Source organism: Cydia amplana, chromosome 6 (genome assembly GCF_948474715.1).
Source record: "Cydia amplana chromosome 6, ilCydAmpl1.1, whole genome shotgun sequence".
Classification (NCBI taxonomy): domain Eukaryota; kingdom Metazoa; phylum Arthropoda; class Insecta; order Lepidoptera; family Tortricidae; genus Cydia; species Cydia amplana.
The window spans coordinates 16,771,209-16,797,131 of record NC_086074.1 but is presented as its reverse complement, the minus strand read 5'-3'; the positions used below and the strand labels follow the sequence as shown (position 1 = coordinate 16,797,131).

At 41.8% G+C, this 25,923-nt stretch overlaps 1 protein-coding gene across 1 annotated transcript in view; it reads left to right on the top strand.

Moving 5' to 3' along the window:
• The window catches only part of LOC134648974 (phosphatidylinositol 4,5-bisphosphate 3-kinase catalytic subunit delta isoform), a 50,409-nt gene extending 27,465 nt beyond the window's left edge, over positions 1 to 22,944 (top strand). Inside the window, exons 8-19 of the mRNA XM_063503645.1 lie at positions 428 to 627; positions 1,210 to 1,392; positions 4,006 to 4,212; positions 6,795 to 6,938; positions 7,839 to 7,963; positions 9,750 to 9,900; positions 10,655 to 10,843; positions 12,197 to 12,339; positions 12,899 to 13,050; positions 13,824 to 14,003; positions 21,194 to 21,313; positions 22,682 to 22,944. Coding sequence (XP_063359715.1) covers positions 428 to 627; positions 1,210 to 1,392; positions 4,006 to 4,212; positions 6,795 to 6,938; positions 7,839 to 7,963; positions 9,750 to 9,900; positions 10,655 to 10,843; positions 12,197 to 12,339; positions 12,899 to 13,050; positions 13,824 to 14,003; positions 21,194 to 21,313; positions 22,682 to 22,804 — 1,917 coding nt within the window. The 3' untranslated portion in view covers positions 22,805 to 22,944. The remainder of the gene's footprint in view (positions 1 to 427; positions 628 to 1,209; positions 1,393 to 4,005; positions 4,213 to 6,794; positions 6,939 to 7,838; positions 7,964 to 9,749; positions 9,901 to 10,654; positions 10,844 to 12,196; positions 12,340 to 12,898; positions 13,051 to 13,823; positions 14,004 to 21,193; positions 21,314 to 22,681) is intronic.
• The last annotated feature ends 2,979 nt before the right edge of the window (positions 22,945 to 25,923 follow it).

The window sequence follows — 25,923 nt, the reverse complement described above, 5'->3', positions numbered from 1 at the left end:
ATAATGTACACTTTAATAATATCTACTGTACCATATGTTCTCGTGAATAAACTTTCATTTCATAGGTAACTTTGAAGAAACGTTGAATTTAGCTGAGCTTTAGGATAATCTGAGTGTCATATCCCAACATAGCCATCTCACAAAACTAACATGTTAGTTATTTACTTATCTCTATTCTTAGACAATGAAAATAATTCCATGAATATTTGACATTAGCAACATTAGTCACTTGCCTAAATAAAACAAGAATTAATTGTTAATTTCGTGTAATCAACACGAATCTGGCAATGGCTTTTATCGTCACTTCCTACACTCGTGCGAGACGGATATTCTTAATCATATTTTAAGTTTCAATTCATGGATTAAAACCATACCCTTAAGTCTACTTTATGATTATATCTAATACTACCTATTTATATTTCCGCAGGACGACATAAACAAGTTGGCGTGGGCGAACACGATGATATTCGACTACAAGAACCTCCTCCGGACGGACGGCGTGACGCTGTTCATGTGGACGTACGTCGCCGACGAGACTCAAGACGAGATGCTACTGCACCCGCTGGGCACCGTCGTGTCGAATCCCAGCACGGACTCGTGCGCCGCGCTGCAAGTGCGCTTCTCAGAGTGAGTACACACCTAGCCAACGGAAATTCAGCATAAATACGAGGGGCGGCTGAAAAGTTAATCGTTAGTAATGGCGGCAATATTTAAACTGCCAAAGTGGTGGGGGAAAAGCAGCATAGTTTTTTTTTATTTTTCTTTTTTTTATTCTAACTTAGGCCGCGAATCAGCTTCCCCTCGTATAACCCAATATTTTACTTTCATTTTACTAGTGGCTCTGTGAGCTGCTGATCTCGCGTGTTTGTTCTTCCATAGAATTAAACTACATAAATGTATGGCTCAACTATTATAAAAAATATAAAAAAAAAAAAACATTTATCGACTCGCATCATTTCACGAATCAGTTAAGAAATGTGACCTGTAGAAGAGAACAGCCTCCAAACACATACAAAAGCATTTTTTTTCCCAAGCTCTAACATACGTTTTGTTAGGCTTCGCGCTCGCTCGGTATTTATAATAACAACGGTAAAAATTATACATAATTCTATTCGTATAATAATTCGGAGCTATGACAACAATTCAACCTTTTGCATAAATACAGATTTCACATTTAAATCAAACTTCTTAAACCATTCTTCTTTCCAGCTACGAATGCCCCTACCAAATAATGTTCCCGTCGTCCGACGCAGTGCGAGAACGAGCCGAGTTCCCCGAGAACGGCTCGCCGGAGGTGGTGGCGCGGCTAGCGCGAGATCTAGACTCGCCGCCGTACAAGGACCCGCTGTACGAGATGCACGAACTCGAGAAGAAGGACATCTGGGCCTCCAGGTCAGTACTCACACAGTATCCCCTCGAACACCGTCGTGCGACGCGGTGCGAGAACGCGCCGAGTTCCCCGAGAACGGCTCGCCGGAGGTGGTGGCGCGGCTAGCGCGAGATCTAGACTCGCCGCCGTACAAGGACCCGCTGTACGAGATGCACGAACTAGAGAAGAAGGACATCTGGGCTTCCAGGTCAGTACTCGCACAGTATCCCCTCGAACACCGTCGTCCGACGCGGTGCGAGAACGCGCCGAGTTCCCCGAGAACGGCTCGCCGGAGGTGGTGGCGCGGCTAGCGCGAGATCTAGACTCGCCGCCGTACAAGGACCCGCTGTACGAGATGCACGAACTAGAGAAGAAGGACATCTGGGCTTCCAGGTCAGTACTCACACAGTATCCCCTCGAACACCGTCGTGCGACGCGGTGCGAGAACGCGCCGAGTTCCCCGAGAACGGCTCGCCGGAGGTGGTGGCGCGGCTAGCGCGAGATCTAGACTCGCCGCCGTACAAGGACCCGCTGTACGAGATGCACGAACTAGAGAAGAAGGACATCTGGGCTTCCAGGTCAGTACTCGCACAGTATCCCCTCGAACACCGTCGTCCGACGCGGTGCGAGAACGCGCCGAGTTCCCCGAGAACGGCTCGCCGGAGGTGGTGGCGCGGCTAGCGCGAGATCTGGACTCGCCGCCGTACAAGGACCCGCTGTACGAGATGCACGAACTAGAGAAGGACATCTGGGCTTCCAGGTCAGTACTCGCACAGTATCCCGTCGAATACAGGAAATACAGGAATGGGATTCCTTGCCGGCGTCTATATTTCCGAGCTCATATAACCCGGCAACCTTCAAATCAAGGGTGAACAGGCACCTTCTGGGCGAGCTCCATCGTAGGCCACGTCTTCGCCTCGGCTAGTCTGTGGCCATGAGTAAGCCCATTTATAATAATAATAAAATAGCAAAAACAAAACAATGTTTCTTGGGAAATTGTAATAGATACCAAAAATATTACCGAGTCAAGCCGTGCTTCCATTCCAGGCTCTAAAAGTACGAGTATTTTTTTTGATAAAGAAATAATAGTTATACTTGGTCAACCAGATCTTGACAGTAAAAAAAGGCGGCAAATTTGAAAAATGTAGGCGCGAAGGGATATCGTCCCATAGAAAATTTGAATTTCGCGCCTTTTTTTACTGGCAAGATTTGGTTGACCAGCTATACATGTTTTACGTAAAATATTCTTAGATAATAAAATGCAACTTTCCTATCAGTTTAGATATTGATATCAATCAAGATAGTCTTTACCAGTTGGTGTGGTGGAAACTTCATTTCTCTGTAGGGGCTGTTCATAAATTACGTCATCTATTTTTGACGATTTTTGACAACCCCCCCCCCCCTAAAATCATCCAAAAATCATGCTTCGAATGACCCCGTTTCCTCCTACGTCATGCTACCATCATCCGATGTCCAGACCACCCCCCCATTTGAAATGACGTAATTTATGAATAGCCCCATAGGGTAATATGATATTATAATATAAAATGTCATTCAATAGAAGTTGCTAACTATGTAAACAAACCGCCATACTAAAATTGACACTGAATGTCAATTTACTAGTAACTTTTGTTTACATAGTTAGCAAGTTCTATTGAATGACACTTTAATATGGGGAGTGACGTTTGACAATGTAACGTCCGGCATGAGTCATATAACGTAACAAAACCCTATTGCTAAGATAAAAAAATAATCTGTGCAAAACCACTATGGTGTGTACAGTAAGACATATAAATGATTATGGTGATGTACCTAATTAATTTAAATCAAATAGTTGATATCGTTCTGAAGAAATGAGACTTCGCTAAGTTTTTTACTTCAGTGTTTCTCAGGACAGCAGTTTTTGGCATTGTCAAGTGTATGCCTACATCAGGGGTCACCAAATGGCGGACCGCGCTCCGCATCCGGACCGCCGACCTATTTTATTTCTTGTTTATTTAAAAAACTCAAGGAGAAACGGACCCCTGAAGAAACTAATTGGTGACCCCTGGCCTACATTATACAAATACAAATGCATTTATTTCATTACTTTTTTACATCAGTTCTTAGGTATAATATAAGGGAAAAATATTAAGAGCCAACAGGAGCTGAGATTAAAATATTTTAGGTAAATATACCCGTCTCGCTAACGGAAGCGGCTCCTAAAACTAGTGCGATAAGGACAAGGCGAAAAATCCTGCGTAAAAATCTCAAAAATCGAGGTTTCGTACTCGACTGTTTCCTCCTCCAAAACTTAACCAATCGTAACCAAATTTGGAAATCTAAATGATTATGACATTATCTGTGTCGGACCGTTTTGCTTTCTTGGCTGATTGATATAAGTTTTGAATAGCGCGCCTCTCATTGCGGCATAGTCAATTAGGCCATTTTGGCCATTTTTGAAGGGCTCTAGCGCCTTAAAAAACAAAAATATCAAAAAAAGCAAAACGGTCCGACACAGATATTGACAATATTAATCTGTGTTGAAAAAATCATTGCTCTAGCTTCAAAACCCACGGAGGAAACAGTCGAGTACGTTTGTATGGAGAAATGACCACTCCTGTTGGCTCTTAACTTTTTGTATGATTTATCCTCAGAAAACAGTTCCGCGACACCGCACCCCACCTGCTGACCAAGCTGCTGGCGTGCGTGGAGTGGGGCGAGCAGGCGGACTCGGCCAGCGTGGTGTACATGATGTCGGAGTGGCCCATGCTGCCCGTCGAGTCCGCTCTCGAGCTGCTCGACTACGCGTATGCCGACGCGGCCGTACGGAGCTTCGCCGTCAAGTGCCTCGCCAAGATCACGTCAGTACCTATACAATTATAAAACACTTCCGCGACACCGCACCCCACCTGCTGACCAAGCTGCTGGCGTGCGTGGAGTGGGGCGAGCAGGCGGACTCGGCCAGCGTGGTGTACATGATGTCCGAGTGGCCCATGCTGCCCGTCGAGTCCGCTCTCGAGCTGCTCGACTACGCGTATGCCGACGCGGCCGTCCGAAGCTTCGCCGTCAAGTGCCTCGCCAAGATCACGTCAGTACCTACACAATTATAAAACACTTCCGCGACACCGCACCCCACCTGCTGACCAAGCTGCTAGCAGGCGGACTCGGCCAGCGTGGTGCACATGATGTCCGAGTGGCCCATGCTGCCCGTCGAGTCCGCGCTAGAACTGCTCGACTACGCGTACGCCGACGCGGCCGTCCGAAGCTTCGCCGTCAAGTGCCTCGCCAAGATCACGTCAGTACCTACACAATTATAAAACACTTCCGCGACACCGCACCCCACCTGCTGACCAAGCTGCTAGCAGGCGGACTCGGCCAGCGTGGTGCACATGATGTCCGAGTGGCCCATGCTGCCCGTCGAGTCCGCGCTAGAACTGCTCGACTACGCGTACGCCGACGCGGCCGTCCGAAGCTTCGCCGTCAAGTGCCTCGCCAAGATCACGTCAGTACCTACACAATTATAAAACACTTCCGCGACACCGCACCCCACCTGCTGACCAAGCTGCTAGCAGGCGGACTCGGCCAGCGTGGTGCACATGATGTCCGAGTGGCCCATGCTGCCCGTCGAGTCCGCTCTCGAGCTGCTCGACTACGCGTACGCCGACGCGGCCGTCCGAAGCTTCGCCGTCAAGTGCCTCGCCAAGATCACGTCAGTACCTACACAATTATAAAAAAGAAGCCAAGTGCGAGTCGGACTCGCCCATGAAGTGTTCCGTATTTAGGGGATTTATGACTAAAAAAAACTACTTATTAGATCTCGTTCAAACCAATTTTCGGTGGAAGTTTGCATGGTAATGTACATCATATATATTTTTTAGTTTTATCTTTCTCTTATTTTAGAAGTTACGGGGGGGGGGGGGGGGCACACATTTTAAGATAAGATAAGATTTCTTTATTGTCAAAGCTGGTACATAGATCTTATAAATATCACAAAAGTCCACCAGCTTGCCCATTTCGGGCGTACAATTATCAACTAACCTAGTGCATGCAAATAACAATAACATAACATCATAACGATTCATTGTCTATGTACATAAAATATTCATTTAAATTATAGAAACTTTTTGTTAACAGCCATTTCTTGAGCTTGTTTTTAAATCTAATCCCCTCTTGGGCCTTAATATATTCAGGCAAGTGATTAAATATTTTTATACCTGAGACATATGTGCTCTTGCTTAGTATAAAGCTAGACGACCTAACTGTACAAACATCATATTTATATTGCGATCTTATATTATTTTTGGAGTCACTTTTTTTAATAAATATGTCATTTTGTTCCTTAACCAATACACAAATTTCCAAAATATAGATACATGAGTTAATATTTCATTGCCTTTAAAAACTTCTCTAGGAGATTCCAGATGCCAAAGCTTAAATATTATACGCATGCATCTTTTTTGAAGAATGAATGTCGATTCAACGTTTACCGAATTTCCCCAAAATATTATGCCATAATTATGTCAAGTGAGGAGTTTACCACTTTGGAAGTGTCTCTCGCGCAAACTATTCAGTTTAGAAAAAAATGATATGAGAAACCTCAATATCATTTTTGAAGACCTATCCATTGATACCCCACACGTATGGGTTTGATAAAAAAATTTTTTTGAGTTTCAGTTCTAAGTATAGGAAACCCCCAAAATTTATTGTTTTATTTTTCTATTTTTGTGTGAAAATCTTAATGCGGTTCACAGAATACATCTACTTACCAAGTTTCGACAGTATATATAGTTCTTATAGTTTCGGAAAAAAGTGGCTGTGACATACGGACGGACGGACAGACAGACAGATAAACATGACGAATTCATAAGGGTTTCGTTTTTTGCCATTTGGCTACGGAACCCTAAAAATGTTAGTCTTTTCCATGCAATGTGACACCTGCTACTGTCCAAACTGTCCACTTGAGAGTGGGGTGAGACTCGAACTAGAGCGACACTCAAATATCGCCTTGGTCACGAAACATAGGGCTCATTTAGACCGGTGCGCGAACTCGTATACGATTTTGGATACGTTGCGGATCATTGAGGTTACATCAATTCAGCCGACCGATCAAACGACGCAATGTAATCAAACTCGCATGCGAGTTCTCGATTTTTCGAGCCCATATACGCTCCAAATATGCACGCTCGATTCTGACGCGGATCCCTATCTATACATTGGTTGAAACAAATGACAAAATTGGGTTCTGTGGCCCTCGGGTACATGCACTCAGTGATATGAAAGAAAGGCCAATGTGTTTAGTTCGAATGCCGCTCCTAATGGCATTTAGTACGTTCCTAGACACAATTAACATTTCTGAATTTCCAAATTTTCTTTAGAAATGACTTGTTCACCAGCATTATACTATGTAATACTGTTGATTGTACTAATTTCTATTTATTTACAGGGACGAAGAACTCCTTCTGTACCTGTTACAACTCGTGCAAGCGTTGAAACACGAGTCGTACCTGATGTGCGACCTGTCTCTGTTCCTCCTGCAGCGCGCCTTCAACAACATGACCATCGGACACTACCTCTTCTGGCATTTAAGGTAAGTCAGAATACCTCCCATTACATGCCATTTTACCTCGATTAATCTGTCAGCTCCCAGCGGCTCATATTTGAGCCAGAACGCTTATGGGTGACGTCATATCGTGGGAAACGACAGGTTACCAGATTTTATACAAGTGTTTATGTTTGTGATTCTTGGATCCAATTTGCACAATTTCTGTAAACAGATAAGCTCGATTATGAACCTGCTCATATTTTGAATTGACACTTAATCACAATTACTTAATTAACTCTTAAATATTTTAAATATTCTTTGAAACACCCTGGCTCCATAGATGGAACCAAAATTACCTTTGTTTTCGAACTATGACCACCATGTCCAATCCAAACAATAACATTCTTCTAATTTTTACTGTGACCGTAATAAACAATTCCCATGCTAACTTTATTTTTGAAGTGAAAACTTCTTTAGCGGCGCTGGGCACTTTTTGAGGTGGGGAAAAAATGGTACACTCGAGACAGCGTAAGGCGATCACGTGACCGTAAGGGGCGTAAGGCGATCACGTGACCGTAAGCCCTGTAAGGTGGCCACTCATCATTTAAATGGCATTTAAATTAATAAAGAAAAACTCAATGTTATAACTTAATGTTGCGGACTCCTTTTCAAGACTCTACCTATGTTCAAATAATTTGACGTTGTCATCAAATCAGCAAATAAACATGTCAAATCAGCAGTATGTAAATAAACATGTCAATGAAAAAGTGTGATCTTATTTGAGAATGATAATAATATATAATAAATAAATAAAATACCTCCGCTAAACGTATGTATCGTGTTACCGGGCGTCGGTAACATAGTGAAGTGAGTTTTCACTTCTATCGGCACTCCCGGAGTGCAACCGTTGTTGCTTGTTTAATGTTCAATATCCTGTTACCTCAGGTCGGAGATGCACGTATCATCGGTATCAATACGATTCGGATTGGTCCTCGAAGCGTACTGTCGCGGCAGCCAAGACCACGTGGACACGTTGCTACGACAGATCAGCTGTTTGGACAAACTCAAGTGTAAGTACCATCAGACTAGAGTCAACAGGAGTGGTCATTTCTCCATACAAACGTACTCGACTGTTTCCTCCGTGGGTCTTGAAGTTAGAGCTATGATTTTTTCAACACAGATTAATATTGTCAATATCTGTGTCGGACCGTTTTGCTTTTTTTGATATTTTTGTTTTTTAAAGGCCTTCAAAAATGGCCAAAATTGCCTAATTGACTATGCCGCAATGAGAGGCGTGGTATTCAAAACTGATATCAATTAGCCAAAAAAGCAAAACGGTCCGACACAGATAATTTCATAACCATTTAGATTTCCAAATATGGTTACGATTGGTTAAGTTTTGGAGGAGGAAACAGTCGAGTACGAAACCTCGATTTTTGAGATTTTTACGCAGGATTTTTCGCCTTGTCCTTATCGCACTAGTTTTAGGAGCCGCTTCCGTTAGCGAGACGGGTATATTTACCTAAAATATTTAAATCTCAGCTCCTGTTTCGTCTTAACGCTCCGTAGCGAACGAAACGCAACTGTCACTGTCGCACTAGGAAGTGTGATAGAGAGAGACTACTAAGATACGCTACGGAAAGTTAATGATTTGCACGTAGCCTTCGGAACTGAGAACAGAAATGTCGTTTTGGAATTTCTAAGTATTCTCAACAATATAGTCATCATTACATCAACCGAACATTGGCCATTGCTGGACAAAGGCTTCCTCAGAGTATTTTTACAAGGAATGGTCATGTGATGCCCAACCATGAATCTAGTATTTTAACTGGATCGGCAATGAGGGGTGGGGGAAGTGACCGAACGGGATAGTTTATGTATCTTTCAGTAGGAGTAGCAGCGAAAGCGCTATTATTGTTGTCCTTGTCAAAGTCTCACATTTTTTTAATTCCCCACCATAAATTAGTATGGATTATGGTGGGCAACAAATAAATTCGATCAATCATAGTGTCGCATTGCCTATGTTTTGTCCCTCACGGAGGCACGCGTATACCACTTCTATAGGATTCTACCTTCTATGAGCCCAACAGTGAACTATTTTACGATAGACCAGACCATGGGTCAGGTGTGACCATCGGGGTCCCGTTGTTTCCCATAAAGTTTTAAGTCATAATGTATTATATGTCATATTATTAAAACTGAAACCGTTAACATTTCAGGATTTTCGTTAGGTTATCCTATAGATAGGTTAGGTTTGTTTTATGGCAATCCTGAAAAGTGACGCGTTTCTGAACCAAATGAATTATGACTAACGAAAATTCGGGCAAACAATACATTATGGCTTGGCTACCTAAAGGTTGTCTGGAAGAGATCGCTTTTTAGCGATAAGACCGCCTGTTGTTTAACCTCTTCTTCCTGTATTATCCGTATTGTTTTCTGTAATGAGGTGTACAATAAAGAGTATTTGTATTGTATTGTATGGCTTAAAACTATTTGGGAAACAATAGAGACCCATGACCATCACTTAAGATCCTCTCCGTATTGTAATTGGTGACTGCTATCTGATTTTCCACTCCAGGAGTGAAATAAGGCTTTATTGGTACTAAGGTCCAGTTTCCTTACGTTTTCTTTCGCCGAAGAGCAACTGGTAAATATCCGTGGACAATCTTCACGATTTTTTATATATAATACCTATGTAACACTTTAAACTCTCGCGTTTTGTACACATATTTAATTACACAAACGGGTCTACCGCGAAAGGTAAAAACAATTAAATTATATCGCGGTAGATCCGTTTGTGTAATTAAATATAATGCCTATGTGTAAGTTTGTTCCATAACATTTATTTATTAACAGGGCTGAACAATATGGTGCGCAAGCGCAACAAAGAGAGCATAAACAAAGCGCGAGCCGCCATATTGTCGCTGCTGCAAGAGGAGCACTGCCGCGAGACGCTCTGCAACTTCGTGTCGCCGCTCAACCCCAGCTTCGTGTGCAAATCTGTCAGGTTAGTACATATTACAGATGTAGAGAATAATCCTTTACCTCGAATTTCATCGAAATCGTTAGAGCCGTTTCCGAGATCCCCGAAATATATATATAAATAAATAAACAAGAATTGCTCGTTTAAAGGTATTAGATAGATAAATAAATAAATATACAAGAATTGCTCGTTTAAAGCAGGGATGTTGCGGATGCCGGTTTTTTGACATCCGCGGACGCGGATGCGGATGCGGATTTTTAAAGGGTCACATCCGCGAATGCGGATGCGGATGCGGATTTCAAGATAGTACCATAAAAAACGTCAAATATTACATTTTAGTAATTTTTATTTAAAAAAACCGGCCAATTGCGAGTAGGACTCGCGTTCCAAGGGTTCCGTACATTAAGTCCCACTCACGCTTGATTGCTCATTTCTAATAGGTTTTTTTGGTTAATGACTAAATTACCTAGCAGTCTAGCACTTACGCCGATGCTAAGACGTTCCACATCCGCATCCGCATTAAATCCGCATCGATTTTATGCGGATGCGGATGCGGATGTTGAAAATAATGCGGAAGTTCCGCGGTTGCGGATGCGGATATTCGCAACATCCCTGGTGTAAAGGTATTAATTAGGTAGAACTTGTGTTTAAAAATAACTGCTATCTATGTTTTTCTACTAACATCTGATGTTTTATTTCATGCATGGTGTGAAATATTTCATTTTATATACAGTCAAATACCCAATTGTACCGAATTAAAACGATCCCTTGTACCCAGACCGGAGAAGTGCAAAGTGATGGACAGCAAGATGCGGCCCCTGCAGCTCGAGTTCGAGAACATCGAGTCGTGCGGGCCGGATATCCGGATCATCCTCAAGATCGGCGACGACCTGCGACAGGACATGTTCACGCTGCAGATGCTCAGGATCATGGACAGTCTGTGGAAGAACGAGGGATACGATTTCCGGTGAGCCTTCATCGCTACTCATAGACTAGGAATCCTCTAGACGGAGTTTAGAGCAATTATTTTGACGACCGGTCTGGCCTAGTGGGTAGTGACCCTGCCTATGAAGCCGATGGTCCCGGGTTCGAATCCTGGTAAGGGCATTTATTTGTATGATGATACAGATATTTGTTCCTGAGTCATGGTTGTTTTCTATGTATTTAAGTATTTATATATATTATATATATCGTTGTCTGAGTACCCACAACACAAGCCTTCTTGAGCTTACCGTGGGGCTTAGTCAATTTGTGTAAGAATGTCCCTATAATATTTATTTATTTATTTATTTATTATTTATTATTTATTATTTCATGAAACCGATGCTACCAAAAATACTGGGGTGCGGGGACGAGGTGAGCGCGTCCCGTGCCGTGATTGGTCCGTTCAAAGACACGGACGTCACACAAAGACACTCGAAGATGGAGTAAAACTACCGTATATTTGTGGCAGAGGGGGTAGCGCTACTATGCTCAGTCTAGATTTCTAGAGGATGTCTTGTCTGTGTCGCTACTATACTATTTTTCAAATAGCTTGGGTAACGCGACAAAATTTATAGTGGTAGAATTTATAACGCAAAATTCGCAATATTGTATGACAGTCGCATGTTCATATTCTAGTAATTTTTCATCGCACGGGCGGTCACATGGTCATATTCTATACTTCATTTATCGAGATCAACTTGTAGGTACCAGAAATCTACGAAAGCACGACCATGATTGTAGCGACAGTACCTTTCGGGGCCAAATAGATTCTTGTGAAGCTTTTGTCATCTCTGGGAACATTGACATTAAAGCTCTCCAAAGGGCCTCTACGTGTTGGATCTATACCCTCACGCAAGCCTATCAAAAGACCGACATTTATAGGCCATATTATAAAAAAACCGGCCAAGTGCGAGTCGGTTTCGCGTACGGAGGGTTCCGCACCATCAACTAAAAATAGAGCAAAACAAGCAAAAAAACGGTCACCCATCCAAGTACTGACCCCGCCCGACGTTGCTTAACTTCGGTCAAAAATCACGTTTGTTGTATGGGAGCCCCACTTAAATCTTTATTTTATTCTGTTTTTAGTATTTGTTGTTATAGCGGCAACAGAAATACATCATCTGTGAGAATTTCAACTGTCTAGCTATCACGGTTCGTGAGATACAGCCTGGTGACAGACGGACGGTCGGTCGGACGGACGGACGGACGGACGGACGGACGGACGGACAGACGGACGGACGGACGGACGGACGGACGGACAGCGGAGTCTTAGTAATAGGGTCCCGTTTTTACCCTTTGGGTACGGAACCCTAAAAACGATTATCATTTGTTCCAGATTGAACCCCTACAACTGTATATCGTTGGACAACGCGGTCGGCATGATTGAGGTGGTAGATTTGGCGGAGACTGTCGCCAACATACAGAAGGCGAAAGCCAATTTCAACGTCGCTTCGACCATATCCAAGGCCAATCTGTTCCGTATGTACAAGAATAAATTCCTTATTTGTTTAGATAAGCATAATCATACATTTACATTTGGCTTATAATATTTATATCGTAATAGTACACTATTGTCGAGGTTCGGAAGTAGCTACTTGCAGGCTGAGGATTCGTTTTAAACGGACGACTTTGGGAGTACGTTTAATTGAATCCGAAGCCAGCAAGTAGCCTTCCAGCTGAGTCATATATAATGCTTTTCTCAAAAATGGTGCAAGACATAGAAATATTTTACAGAAGCAACGTTCTAATTTTCACAGAATAAAGTAAAAACATTAAAAATATTTGCTTGTCGCCTTTAAAAAAAAAGACGTGTATTTTTCTGCTGAAAATACGCCAACGTATTTGAGACACCTAAATTGGAACTCGTTAAATAATGGAATTTGTATGCAACATTGCAGTCCCGAAATCGAGACTGCAATGTTTTTAACTTTTTAATTTTTTGAATGACCATAAACTACGCACTTCGCGACCTATTTTTTTACAGGCAACGTCGACTTTGCCGTCCATTTTTGAGAAAAGTACTTTTTTATTTCCACAGAATGGCTCCGGGATTATAACCAGTCAGAATCTAGCTTCAATAAGGCAGTGGAGGAGTTCACGATGAGCTGTGCGGGCTACTGCGTCGCCACCTACGTCATGGGCATCGCCGACCGCCATCCAGACAACATCATGGTCAAAAGGAACGGACAGGTAATGAAAGCTTACTAGAATATTTAGTTTATAGTCTGAGATACAGTCTAGGTAACACGATTTAACGGCGCTTTTTCAAAACTGTCGTGTCAGCAAGTATTTTTACGAAAAGATGTTCAGAGGCAGCATTTTGTTTAAACGAGACCGTCACCGATATTGAGTCTTATTTGATCGACGTTTTTGCTACTTGTCCATCCGTTACGGTAATTATTGTGGACAACGACGGCGTTTGGCCTAAAAGTAGCATAATCAAACCCTAAGTGTAAGGCCTGAGTGGACGCTCGAGTTGGGCGTGCAGCGGGGCGGGGCGTGCGGCGTACATGTTAAACAAATGCAAACGTATAGGAGCGGCCTTAGTGCACGCTGCTCAAATTACTCGTGAGCCCGATGCCACGCTGCACGCCCCGCCGAACGCTCCGTTTCGAGCGTCCACTCAGGCCTTACACTAAAGGGTTAAACCGTGAAAAACACCAACTGACGCGCTCGGCTACAGCCCAATATCAACCTTGGTGCATTCCGACAAGGATCACGATGGCGCGCCGCTCACAGGCGGGGCGTTGAAAGGGTTAACACATTCATTGCCACCCAGCCAAACAAGACATCCGCGCCAGGCCACAAAAATTTCGTCATATAAAGCTACAGTCGTAGTATCACGATCCCGACTATCGGGTCGTCCGGCCTGGCAACGAAATCATAATATACCCGATAGTCGGGTTTTCGGCACTGAATGTAACGTGTTAAGCTAAGAGTACATTGTGAACCTTCTTCCACAGCTATTCCACATAGACTTCGGTCACTTCCTCGGGCACTTCAAGCAGAAGTTCGGGTTCAAGCGCGAGCGCGTGCCGTTCGTCCTGACGCACGACTTCATACACGTCATCAACAAGGGCGAGCGCGGCTCCGGCGTCAATGACCCGCTGCACTTCAAGATATTCCGGGAACACTGCGAAACGGTAACCAACTATTATACATATACCCCCTTATTCCACATAGACTTCGGCCACTTCCTCGGGCACTTCAAGCAGAAGTTCGGGTTCAAGCGCGAGCGCGTGCCGTTCGTCCTCACGCACGACTTCATACACGTGATCAACAAGGGCGAGCGCGGCTCCGGCGTCAACGACCCGCTGCACTTCAAGATATTCCGGGAACACTGCGAAACGGTCACACACTTATTATACATCACAGACAATCCAACCTCTAGACCAGTGGTTCCTAACCTTTTCAGTCCGGTTACCCCTATGACTAACTAAGGAACCTGATTTTACCCCTCCTCCCAATGGTAATAAAAAATAAAACGTGTACGTTTGTTGTATTGTTATATTAGGTTAGCTTATTACTAGTTATTACCCCCGTAAAATACCAGTTTTACCCCCAGGGGGGTAATTACCCCCAGGTTAGGAACCACTGCTCTAGACATAGCATAGTCCCACTACCCCCTCTGCCACACATACGGTAGCGTTACTCCATCTTCGAGTCAATCCCGTGCCGTGATTGGTCCGTGTCTTTAAACGGACCAATCACGGCACGGGATTCGCTCACCTCGTCCCCCCGCACTCCCGTATTTTTGGCAGCATCGGTTTCATGAAAGAATTGGCCTAAGCTCAGTCTAGAGGTTGGATTGTCAGTGTTATACATATACCCCCTTATTCATTAAACTTTACGAGACTGTAGGGCTAATATGGTCGGTTTTTTATCACCCTGTCATCATACCTGTCACGTACTAACAAGTATGTAAGTGCGAAAGTGACGCATGACATGACTAGTGATAAAAATGCGACCATGATAATGCCGCTGAATTAGATTATGTTAATTATCCCTTTCTCACAAATACATAAGTCAAAATGACATAAAGACACGTTAAATGTTAAAGTTTTCGATTCCGGTCACGAGGTGGCATACCTTCCAACACGCACGGTGTCTATCCTCCTAAGTGTAAGTGTAAGGCCTGAGTGGACGCTCGATGCGGAGCGTTCGGCGGGGCGTGCAGCGTGGCGTCGGGCTCACAAGTGATTTGAGCAGCGTGCACTAAGGCCGCTCCTATACGTTTGCATTTGTTTAACATGCACGCCGCACGCCCCGCCCCGCTCCACGCCTAACTCGAGCATCCACTCAGGCCTTACACTAAGTTCCAGAATCGTTCGTTTCGTTTTTGAATTTGGAACCTTGACTTATTTAATTAGAGACAAAATTACGTTTTGGAATAAAGCCTTTTAAGGGCCTACTGCAGCCGCGTCTGGCGCTTCGTAAACCACGCCCGCTAGTTCTTTCCTCCCCGCTAACACGCACACATGGAAACGCTTCGCGCCGCACGTGAAGTTTGTGTTACCTTTTAGCACCATCTAACGTTACAGAAGTTAACTACCATTATACGCGGTCGCTGCGGTCGGCCAGAAACTTAAATTCGGAAAAAATTGAAACAGATGGCGTTGTTACTTGTTCATAATAGCAAACAATAAAATAATTAATTCATAAACCTGCATATTTATTGTTGTTTTGGAAGATGTTAACAGCATAGAAGCAGCAGCGTAGATAGCATATAAGTTAAGAGTACCTATTGATAATAAGAAAATAGCACAAGAACAGAAAAGAGATTATTTTTCATAAAATATGATGAAAACAGATTTACTTACTTGATTACGCTCACCTGACTTTTCGGTCACTAAATGCAAATTTCAACCTTATTGTTATGGGGTTACAATACCCCTGGGGTTGCAGGCGTCCATAGTCGTTATTATTATAAATGCTTTGGTTGAAATGCTTTTGAACCCTCGAATTTTTCATAGGTACAGTCACCTGCAATAATATGTTACTCTTCGACGGCCGCAAAAATATGTGACACGCTCTTATGGCTCTACAAATAAGATCTAACACGATCTACCGCAAAACGGCCTTCGGTGTGTAACACATTATTGCAGCTGACTGTACTCGTATTCATTGTATAGGTAGGTATTAATATCTTTTATCCGATCGATTTGAATTTATTTGAAATAAATCACAGTGTTTAGTAATTATATGTTTTATTGAATAAGAGATTATTTAGGTATGTAAGGAATACAGGGTGCCTTTTTGAAACACTCATTTTTAGGGTTCCGTAGCCAAACGGCAAAAAACGGAACCCTTATAGATTCGTCATGTCTGTCTGTCTGTCTGTCCGTCTGTCCGTCCGTATGTCACAGCCACTTTTTTCCGAAACTATAAGAACTATACTGTTGAAACTTGGTAAGTAGATGTATTCTGTGAACCGCATTATATTTTCACACAAAAATAGAAAAAAAAAAATTTTTTTTGGGGGTTCCCCATACTTAGAACAACTGAAACTTAAAAATTTTTTTTTTCATCAAACCCATACGTGTGGGGTATCTATGGATAGGTCTTCAAAAATGATATTGAGATTTCTAACATCATTTTATTCTAAACTGAATAGTTTGCGCGAGAGACACTTCCAAATTGGTAAAATGTGTGTGTCCCCCCCCCCCTGTAACTTCTAAAATAAGAGAATGATAAAACTAAAAAAAATATATGATGTACATTACCATGCAAACTTCCACCGAAAATTGGTTTGAACAAGATCTAGTAAGTAGTTTTTTTTAATACGTCATAAATCCCCTAAATACGGAACCCTTCATGGGCGAGTCCGACTCGCACTTGGCCGCTTTTTCTGGATAATTTTGAATTTCAATTGTCAGGGGTGCCTACATTATTTTTTAATACATTTTACAACGACAACAAACAAAAGTTCAAATTCGCCGTATTTTTATTACCCGGGTCGATCGCAACAAAATAGAAAATCATGTTTTTCAAATCATGATCATCAATCACCAAAAAGTCAATGTGACTAGAACTTAAAAACGAACTGAATTATTTTAATATGTCGATTTTTCTTGGTGATCCAGGAGAATTTTTTTTTATCCCATACAAAAAGAGCGTCTCCCAATCGCGTATCGGTTTTGGTTTTTACTTATAAGTGTGAAAAATATATTCTACCATATACGAAGGATGTGTGTTTTTTCATGTTTTATGTGTCTTTTTGTACAATAAAGTGTTTTACTGCTACTAATATATCATATTAACGATTAACTAAAAAGGTATTTACATCTAATTTAACTGGTAAATTATTAAAGTCCGCTAAAATTAATATATATTCAAAAAATATTTGTTAATATGTCCCAAAATCATGGCTCATTTTTTAAGTCTCCTGACTTACCAAACATATCGCAACGAAGGCAAGGTGAACCTAAAAAAGAGGTATTAGATCTATCCTGGGTCTAATATGTTATAAAAACATAGTTTTTTGAAAAATGTTCGTAGGTAGTACACAAAATTTACATTTTCTTTTAAATCTGATTTGGGTCATCGTTCTCCCTGGTGACTTTTCTGGTGACCCAAGAGACATCAATTTTATTATGACTCAGGAGACTTTTTTTCTATGCACTTTGATTTTTTTGATGCGCTAATTTTGTAATATAAAATAACTTTAAACTGCTGATATACTTATATCACTTTGCTGATGAGTGGAAGTGGAATTTAAACTTAATTTATTGTTCTCTCCCTTGACATTTTGGCATACATTTGACATGCTGCAGTGCACTCCTAACGTTAATAAAGACATAATTTTTAGAAAAAGCTTTAGGAAAACTCACTCTTGAGCTTAAAACGATTAAGTCCTTATCATATTATGTTAGATTTTTAGTACAGACCCCAAATCAGTGAAAATGTTTCTTAGCCAACTAAATTTGTCTCTGGGAAAAGTACGATATCCCTAAAAATTGTACGTACATTTCGCATTTTTCTGAAGGAACGGAATTCATAAATTGGGTTATTATTATTTTTTCAGATTATTTGATTGCATTGACATATCACCAAGATAGATAGAACATTTAAGTTACCAGAAGAAAAGCATTTGTGTTCTTTTATACAGTGTGGAAAAAGTAGGTTCGATTCCCGGGCGCGACTAAGCGAATTTAAAAAAAAAAACAACGTGTTGCATTCCGGGAGTGCCGACAGAAGTGAAAACTCAATGACTAGTCCAAAATGTCTGCAGTACTATGTATAATTGACCCATCCTCCTTTCTATTGAAAACTTTTGGTTCCGAAATTGCTGGTCAGTGAGCTTGTTTAAAATTCGAAATTCAAATTTATAGCGTTAATTGTTTAAAATTCGAATAGAAATTGTAAAGTTACCTTGCAGACCTCGCATCTAAATATATTTGGTCATGATATTTTGAGTTTTATTCACCAGTACTAGAGTTCACTTTTATTAGCGATTTCATCAAGATGTAGCTTTATTGAATTATATTTGAGTGATATAAAGTTATAATACTGTGAGATCCTCGTATTTCAGCCCGTACAAGATTATAACCTTTTTCATGTAATGTCATTGAGTTTTTATTGATTTAAATGCCATCTAAACCTTACGGTCACATGATCGCCTTACGCTGTCTCGAGTTTATCATTTTTTCCCCACCTCAAAAAGTGCCTAGCGCCGCTAAAGAAGTTTTCACTTCAAAAATCTTTGAATGCAGTTGTTTCTTTAAAAAACAATAATTTCATTTAAGTAAAATGAGCAAACTTAAGGTTTAAGGCACTTTCCCTCCAGGGCCCATAATTTTTTTCCACCCGGTAGTAGACAACTATTTTTTTCGACTAAATGAAGTTTTATTAGATAAATCGTTGATCACATGGTTCGTTTCACACATCACATCAAATCGTTTGTCATCACAATCAAAATTTGTCAAAAGTAATGAAATTTATGCCAAAAAAACATAAATAAAACATATAAATTCAACAAATTTTTTTAATAAAAATCTTTCTCGATGATATAAAAAAGAACATCGACAAATTATGTTCAAAGAAAATTATATCAAAACAGATGTCATAATTAGGATTGGCTACTTTAAGAAAGGGACAGAGAGATTTAATCCTCTCGCTCTGCACGTTTTTCTCATTCCTCCTTGTCAAGCCAAAATAAACTATAAAATGATAGTAACACAGTACATTGTAATATTCACTTTTTCCACGGTATCATGTCATTGTAAATTACTTATGTGAAATTGTAGTGGCGTGCGACTTTCAAACCGGAGGTCACGGGTTCGAACCCCGGCCCGTGCAAGTGAGTTTTTGTAAGTAGGGACCTTTTTTAGTGGTACTTAAATATAATAACTTTTCGTATTATTGAAATAAAATATTTTATTCAAACTTAATAATATAATAATTAAAACGAATAATATCTATTAGTTTTTAATATTTATTCAATTATTTTAAATTATTTGAGCATGAAAAATACTAGATTTATTTTTATCATTACAATAGAAAAAAGCAAAAAATATATTCTTATAGATATTTTATTTTCAAACAAAAATAAAGCAAAAAGTTACGGTTAGATTCTGATGGCTAAATACCTACCAAACAGCTACCGATACATTTCCATATCTGTCGAAATTTCCTAACCTATACCTACAACGGTAACTGACAAAGAGTATAGATTTCGACGTAGCATGACGTAGCTAAGCAAACACGCACACATGCGTAACGTATAGGCCTGTAAGAAGGCACCATCATAGGTTTACCTCCGATTCCGTTACTACTCAATGGAGTTACGACTCAACGTTTATTGGATATTAAAATTTTACGTAATTCAGAGCGCTGCGCGAAGTGACATAGGTCTTACCTCTTTGAGGCACGACGGCCATCTAACATTACTGGCATAAAGGATGCATTTATGACTTTGACGCATGACAGAAAGAGAAACCGAACTGCGTAAAATGGGCGTTTGCTGTTGAATTCATAAAATCAAAAATCGATAATAAATCCATCGGTAAAGGATAATAAGTTAATATTTAGTTCTTTGAAAGTTAAGATGAGATGAAAACCTTTGCTGTAAGGTGGATTGTGCTGGATATGGATGTGTTTTCTAGTTGCACGAAGCTAAAACCGAAAAATGAACACGTAAGTTTGGATTTATTTTCTATCGAGAAAATTTTAAGCATTCGTGTTTCGACTACTACGAAATCACTTATCATATAGTCAAGAAACATATATCCGAAAATCACTACTGTTTGTTTCCGGGGCTAGCCACTGCCACGTTTCTAAGATCCTGTTATTTTTCGATGCACGGCCTTAAGGGCCTTTGGGACTCTAGAGGCTATACAATTACCTGCAATAAAACCTTGCACAAAATACGACAATTTGTCACGCTGACGCGGGATCCGAGTGAAAGATTTTACTGTGGGTAAGTTGCCTGTGTCATACATTGATATACATAAACTGGTCAATTCATACTTATAGAGAGTTGTGTCTAACCTAGCCTGTAGCTAGAAGCAGTTGACAATCGGGAGTTTTAGAGATAAAACAGCAAAGTTTAATTTACCAGCTAATGAAATGCCAGTATTGGGTGACCACACTTTGCACATGCTCAATTACCAGAATCAGCCGCCAATACCAGGCGTGGCTCACTCCGCGATTTCGTCGCGTCGCAACAAGTAGGTACCTAAAAGTACATACGTCCCACACCAATTTTGGTGGCTAGCCATAAGCCGCGCGTGGCGCTTGCGCCACCTAGCGGTCATATCTGTCCTAATCGTAACAGACGCGTTTTGTTAAGCTTTGGTTTCCTCCGAAAGCGGTGCCGTCATATAGCGGCCGCAAAAAGTCGGCCGTCTTTACGGTGACGACATGTGGAAAGTACCACGGCGTCATAACACACCGTCAGCCACCAAGGTCAAACGAAACGTATCCAGGAGAGAAAATGGACGACCTTGATTTAGCTTTAATAATTTACTTGGAGGATGAAATATCATTAGGACAGGAAAATAATCGTAGTACGGAAGATCATTTATTCAAATCTCGTGCTACAGAAGGTGCATTTGAGATTTTAGTACAAAATGGCTTCACCGCTATCTAATAAAACGTTCACGAAACTATCGACACCGTCATGACGGCCGTCATGCAAATAGCGGCACCGCTTTCTGACGTTACGGTGTCAATCACCGCCCTCTAGGAAACCGCGCCATTTGGTTTACATAGCCACCGTTCTAGTGACGTCATTCACCGCTTTCGGAGGAAACCAAAGCTTTACAGAGTGAATCTTCTGTACCTAGTACTATTATTTATTCTGTGGCAATACGTTAATATTCGTTGTTTGCAGGCGTTCAAAATCCTTCGGCGGCACGGGCACCTGATCCTGTCGCTGTTCTCCATGATGATCTCCACGGGCCTGCCGGAGCTCAAGTCTGAGAAGGACCTGCAGTACCTCCGAGATACCCTAGTAAGTATCCTGGTCACTCACAACCCAAAAGATCCTCGAAAACGTAAGCTAGACCAGGCGTGTCTCACTCCGCGATTTCGTCGCTTTGCTACAGGTAGCTAAAAGTACATCCGTTCGGCCCCAATTTTGGGGAAAGCCATAAGCCGCGCGTGACGCTGTCGTCACCTAGCGGCCATATCTGTGCTGATCGTAACAGACGCGTTTTGTTAGAGAGTGAGTCTTCTGTACTTAGTACTATTATTTATTCTGTGGCTAGACCTTTAGGCCCACTTGCACCATCCCACTAACCCGGAGTTAAGCACTTAAGCTGTTAACCCAGTGTCAAATTGTACTGGTAACTATGGTAACTCCAGTTTTAATAACCGGTTAACCGGTTGGTTATAGAATAGCACCACCCCATCTCGTCCCGTGGGTGTCGTATAAGGCGACTAAGGGAAAACTGGCGACAGATATGCATATGAGCAAGGCTCGCCCGTATCCTTGGCGGGGTCCTTGCTCACAAGAGCTGTGCGCGCGCCACATCGAAAAAAAAAGCGGCCAAGTGCGAGTCGGACTCGCCCATGAAGGGTTCCGTATTTAGGCGATTTATGACGTATAAAAAAAACTACTTACTAGATCTCGTTCAAACCAATTTTCGGTGGAAGTTTACATGGTAATGTACATCATATATTTTTTTTAGTTTTATCATTCTCTTATTTTAGAAGTTACAGGGGGGGGGACACACATTTTACCACTTTGGAAGTGTCTCTCGCGCAAACTATTCAGTTTAGAAAAAAATGATATTAGAAACCTCAATATCATTTTTGAAGACCTATCCATAGACGTATGGGTTTGATGATTTTTTTTTCTATTTTTGTGTGAAAATCTTAATGCGGTTCACAGAATCAATGAAGAATGTTCAAGAATGGCAGGATCGCCATCAAATATTATAAGTTTCTTCTATGGCAAGTATATTGACGAGTAGAGTCGGGTGAGGAGTTAGTGGAAGTTAAACACCTTATGTGTGCTAGTATAAGAACATTCTGAACGTTTATTCTCTAAATGCCTATTGTTTTATACACGTTAGGTTGCGCTGACACAAGCAATATGCGTTTATGTCGCAGTAAACCAAAGCGTTACTGCTAAACACTAAAAGTGGACATTCACCACATTACAACATCTACTTACCAAGTTTCAACAGTATAGTTCTTATAGTTTCGGAGAAAAGTGGCTGTGACATACGGACGGACAGACAGACGGACAGACGGACAGACAGACAGACATGACGAATCTATAAGGGTTCCGTTTTTTGCCATTTGGCTACGGAACCCTAAAAACCGGTTGGTTAACCCTTAGACGTAAAACTCAACACCCCCTTTCCTCCAACAGGTACTACACTTATCAGAAGAAAAAGCGATCGAGCACTTCCAGCTCAAGTTCACCGAGGCCGTCAAAAACACCTGGATGACGTCCTTCAACTGGGCGTTCCACAACTTCGACAAGAACAACTGACAGCGGCCCGGCCACCGGCGGCGGCCGCCGTCCAAGTACTCCCCGCAGACGCTGTAGCCAGCCGCTACGGACTACCAAATAAGGTTCAATTTGCTGGGAGGATTGAGTGCGCATACGACCTTTTTCTATGGAGATATGTACCGCTACGTGCGATGAAATTACAACTCTGTTAAGCTTTGGATTCCTTCGAAAGCGGTGCCGTCTTATAGCGGCCGTCATGTAGCGGCGGCAAAAAGACGGCCGTCTTTACGGTGACATGTGGAAAGTACCACGCCGTTATAACACGCCGTCAGCCACCAAGGTCAAAGCGGCAAATTTGAAAAATGTAGGCGCGAAGGGGATATCGTCCCATAGAAAATTTGAATTTCGCGCCTTTTTCTACTGACAATTGATCGATGACATCTATAATTTACTTGGAGGATGAAATATCATCAGAAGAGGAAAATAATCGTAGTACGGAATCATTTATTCAAATCTCGTGTCATTTATTCAAAACGGCGTCACCGCTATCTAATAAAACGTTCACGAAATCGACACCGTCATGACGGCCGTCATCCAAATGACGGCACCGCTTTTTTACGTTACGTTGACAATCAACGCCGTCTAGGAAACCGCGCCATCTTGTTTACATAGACAACGTTCTAGTGACGTCATTCACCGCTATATAGCGGCCGTCATATGACGGCACCGTTTTCGGAGGAATCCAAAGCCCAAAAGTGGTGCAAGGAGAGTGTATTGAAACTTATCACGGTTTTGTGTGTTGCGGCGATAGATCTGTGTTTCTTTTTAACTTATTGGTTGTTGAAGGGAAGCTAGAAAGCCGGTAATGTAGAAAATTAATAAAGAGGCTTAGGAAGAGTTCGAGTATGGAATTAATAACAAATTGTCTTCAGTAACCCTTCAAAATACCCCTTTTCAAAGTACCCATTTGTATAATTTATAGTGGATTGCTACATGCGTGCTCAATTCTCCACAGTAATTAGTTAAAGAGCATAATGTTCGCCGCAGTCATACTTAAGTGCGAGAAAGGATATATAGATAAATATTCAACGTTTAGGATGCAAGCTGGTTGCGTTTATTGCGTGAATAGTGAAATTGTATGGGTGCGAGGGAAAGTAGACTTAATTTTAATTGTAATTAACGTTATAATCGATGGACTGGAACTGCGGCGAGCATATCTTTAATAAAGTCTGTTACACGTTTTGTTACGTTTTCGAAACTACTTCGATTGTATCAAAATATTGCATTTTTTAAAGGCCAAGAGTGTATGCTTGATGTTCATCACAATTTCGATGACGTAACAAAAGTATATTATGTAGTTATAGGAGCAGAGGAGCCCAAAAATTCGCTGAATCGACCCATCGAGTGTAGAAAGTTAGGCGGGGTATTGAAGTCGATACGCGAGTCGATTCGGCAGGTCGCAGCGGTTAATAGGCTGTGATAAAAACGCGAGATCAGGAGAAGGTTGGAGGCCTGTGCACACTGTATGCGTACACGTAGACGTGCACGTACGCTCGTCGAAATATAAAGTTACTTATAAAAGACGGCACACCGCTTGCGTGACGTGTGCGTTTAGCAAACGCGCACGTGCACGTCTATGCACACGCGCCCGGTGTGCTCTGGCCTATACTAGTGATGATTGTGTTTGGAGTTAGTGTTAGTAGTTCATGTGGCAAATGTAGGCAATTGCGGCGGGCACCCGACACCCCGCGGTTTCTATTTAGGTCAAATATCAGATTAAACTTTTAGGTTTAGGGTTTTGGATCAAAATTTCGTTTTTCATGTAGTTTTTAAGCGTTTGTGTACTCTAGTGAAATGTTTTCGTAAAGGGAAGGGAAGTATGGCGATGTACGGACCGCCGCGACCGGGCTCCTCTCGTTGTGTATTGTTACGCCATTAACTATATAAATCATGCATTATAGACGTAATTTTTGCACCTACTAGCTTTTTTAAATGTCCCTGACTAATACGGGGTGATCGCACTGTTAAAACTAGAGACGCAATCTTCTCGGTTGAGGTCTAGCGGTGTCCGCACCCTGTATATTTTCGAAGGGGATTTATCATAGTTTTAGCAGTATTATATGGATCGTAATGTAAGTATCGATTTAGGGTGAGAAGCTATTTTTAAGTTTTTTATAACATCAGGCTACCTCATGGTGTGGTGTACTAACGCGAACTCAGTAATCACTCGCATTATTTCAATTGTCTTAGTTCGCCCCCGACACATGTATTATTTTATGGTCACTTCAGACTCTATTATAACTTTAAGGGTCAGTCACTCCAAACCGTGTCACTGTCAAAACGTTCGCATAATTTTAGAATCGTGGATCAGTCTGTAGATTGTAGTTGGTGCTTCTGACCCATAGTGAAATGACAGTGTATTTTTTACTAGCTAGATTACTGGAGACGTTGCGATGACAAGGATGCATAATACATGTTGTACCGTCGTCCGCACTGTTAACTGACAAATCTAAACCTTATTTCAAATATATAAGGTCCACCGTACATATCCAGTGACCGCCAAATACGTCAACTGACGCGCTCGGCTACACGCCAATGTTAGCCCTTCGCGCATTGCGATAAGGTCCACGATGGCACACCGCGCACGGTAGGCGTGGCTAACCTAGTAAGGCTCACGGTCCTATCTATAGTTCTTATTAAGATCGATGAAATTTAAATAATTTTGAATTGGAATAGAGTGGTATCTGCTTTGTTTCGTTCATTTCATCCAAACCAAAATCAAGACTATTTCTTGTACTATAGGCACAGAATAAGTCATAGTATTATACAGAACGGACACGCACCGCCCCGCCCCGATTCGGATTACCTCGCCCGCGACAGGCCGCGACATGAATGTGTGCGTAAGTTGTTCTACTGAGAGCATGTCAGGATTCCGTCAGAAACCTAATGACGCGTGTACAGACGTGCCGCGCACACATATAAACGCAAATCATTTTTGATGTATGGCGTGTCCGCCCTGTGCTATAGGTTCATATTTCGGATTTGTTTCTTGTATGGCTGGGCTTTAGCCCACTAAAGTGTTGCTGTTACTATTACTGCTATACTTGTCGTTGCCGTTGATACTAAACGTTTACCTTTTGTCAGAATGTTATAAGCGG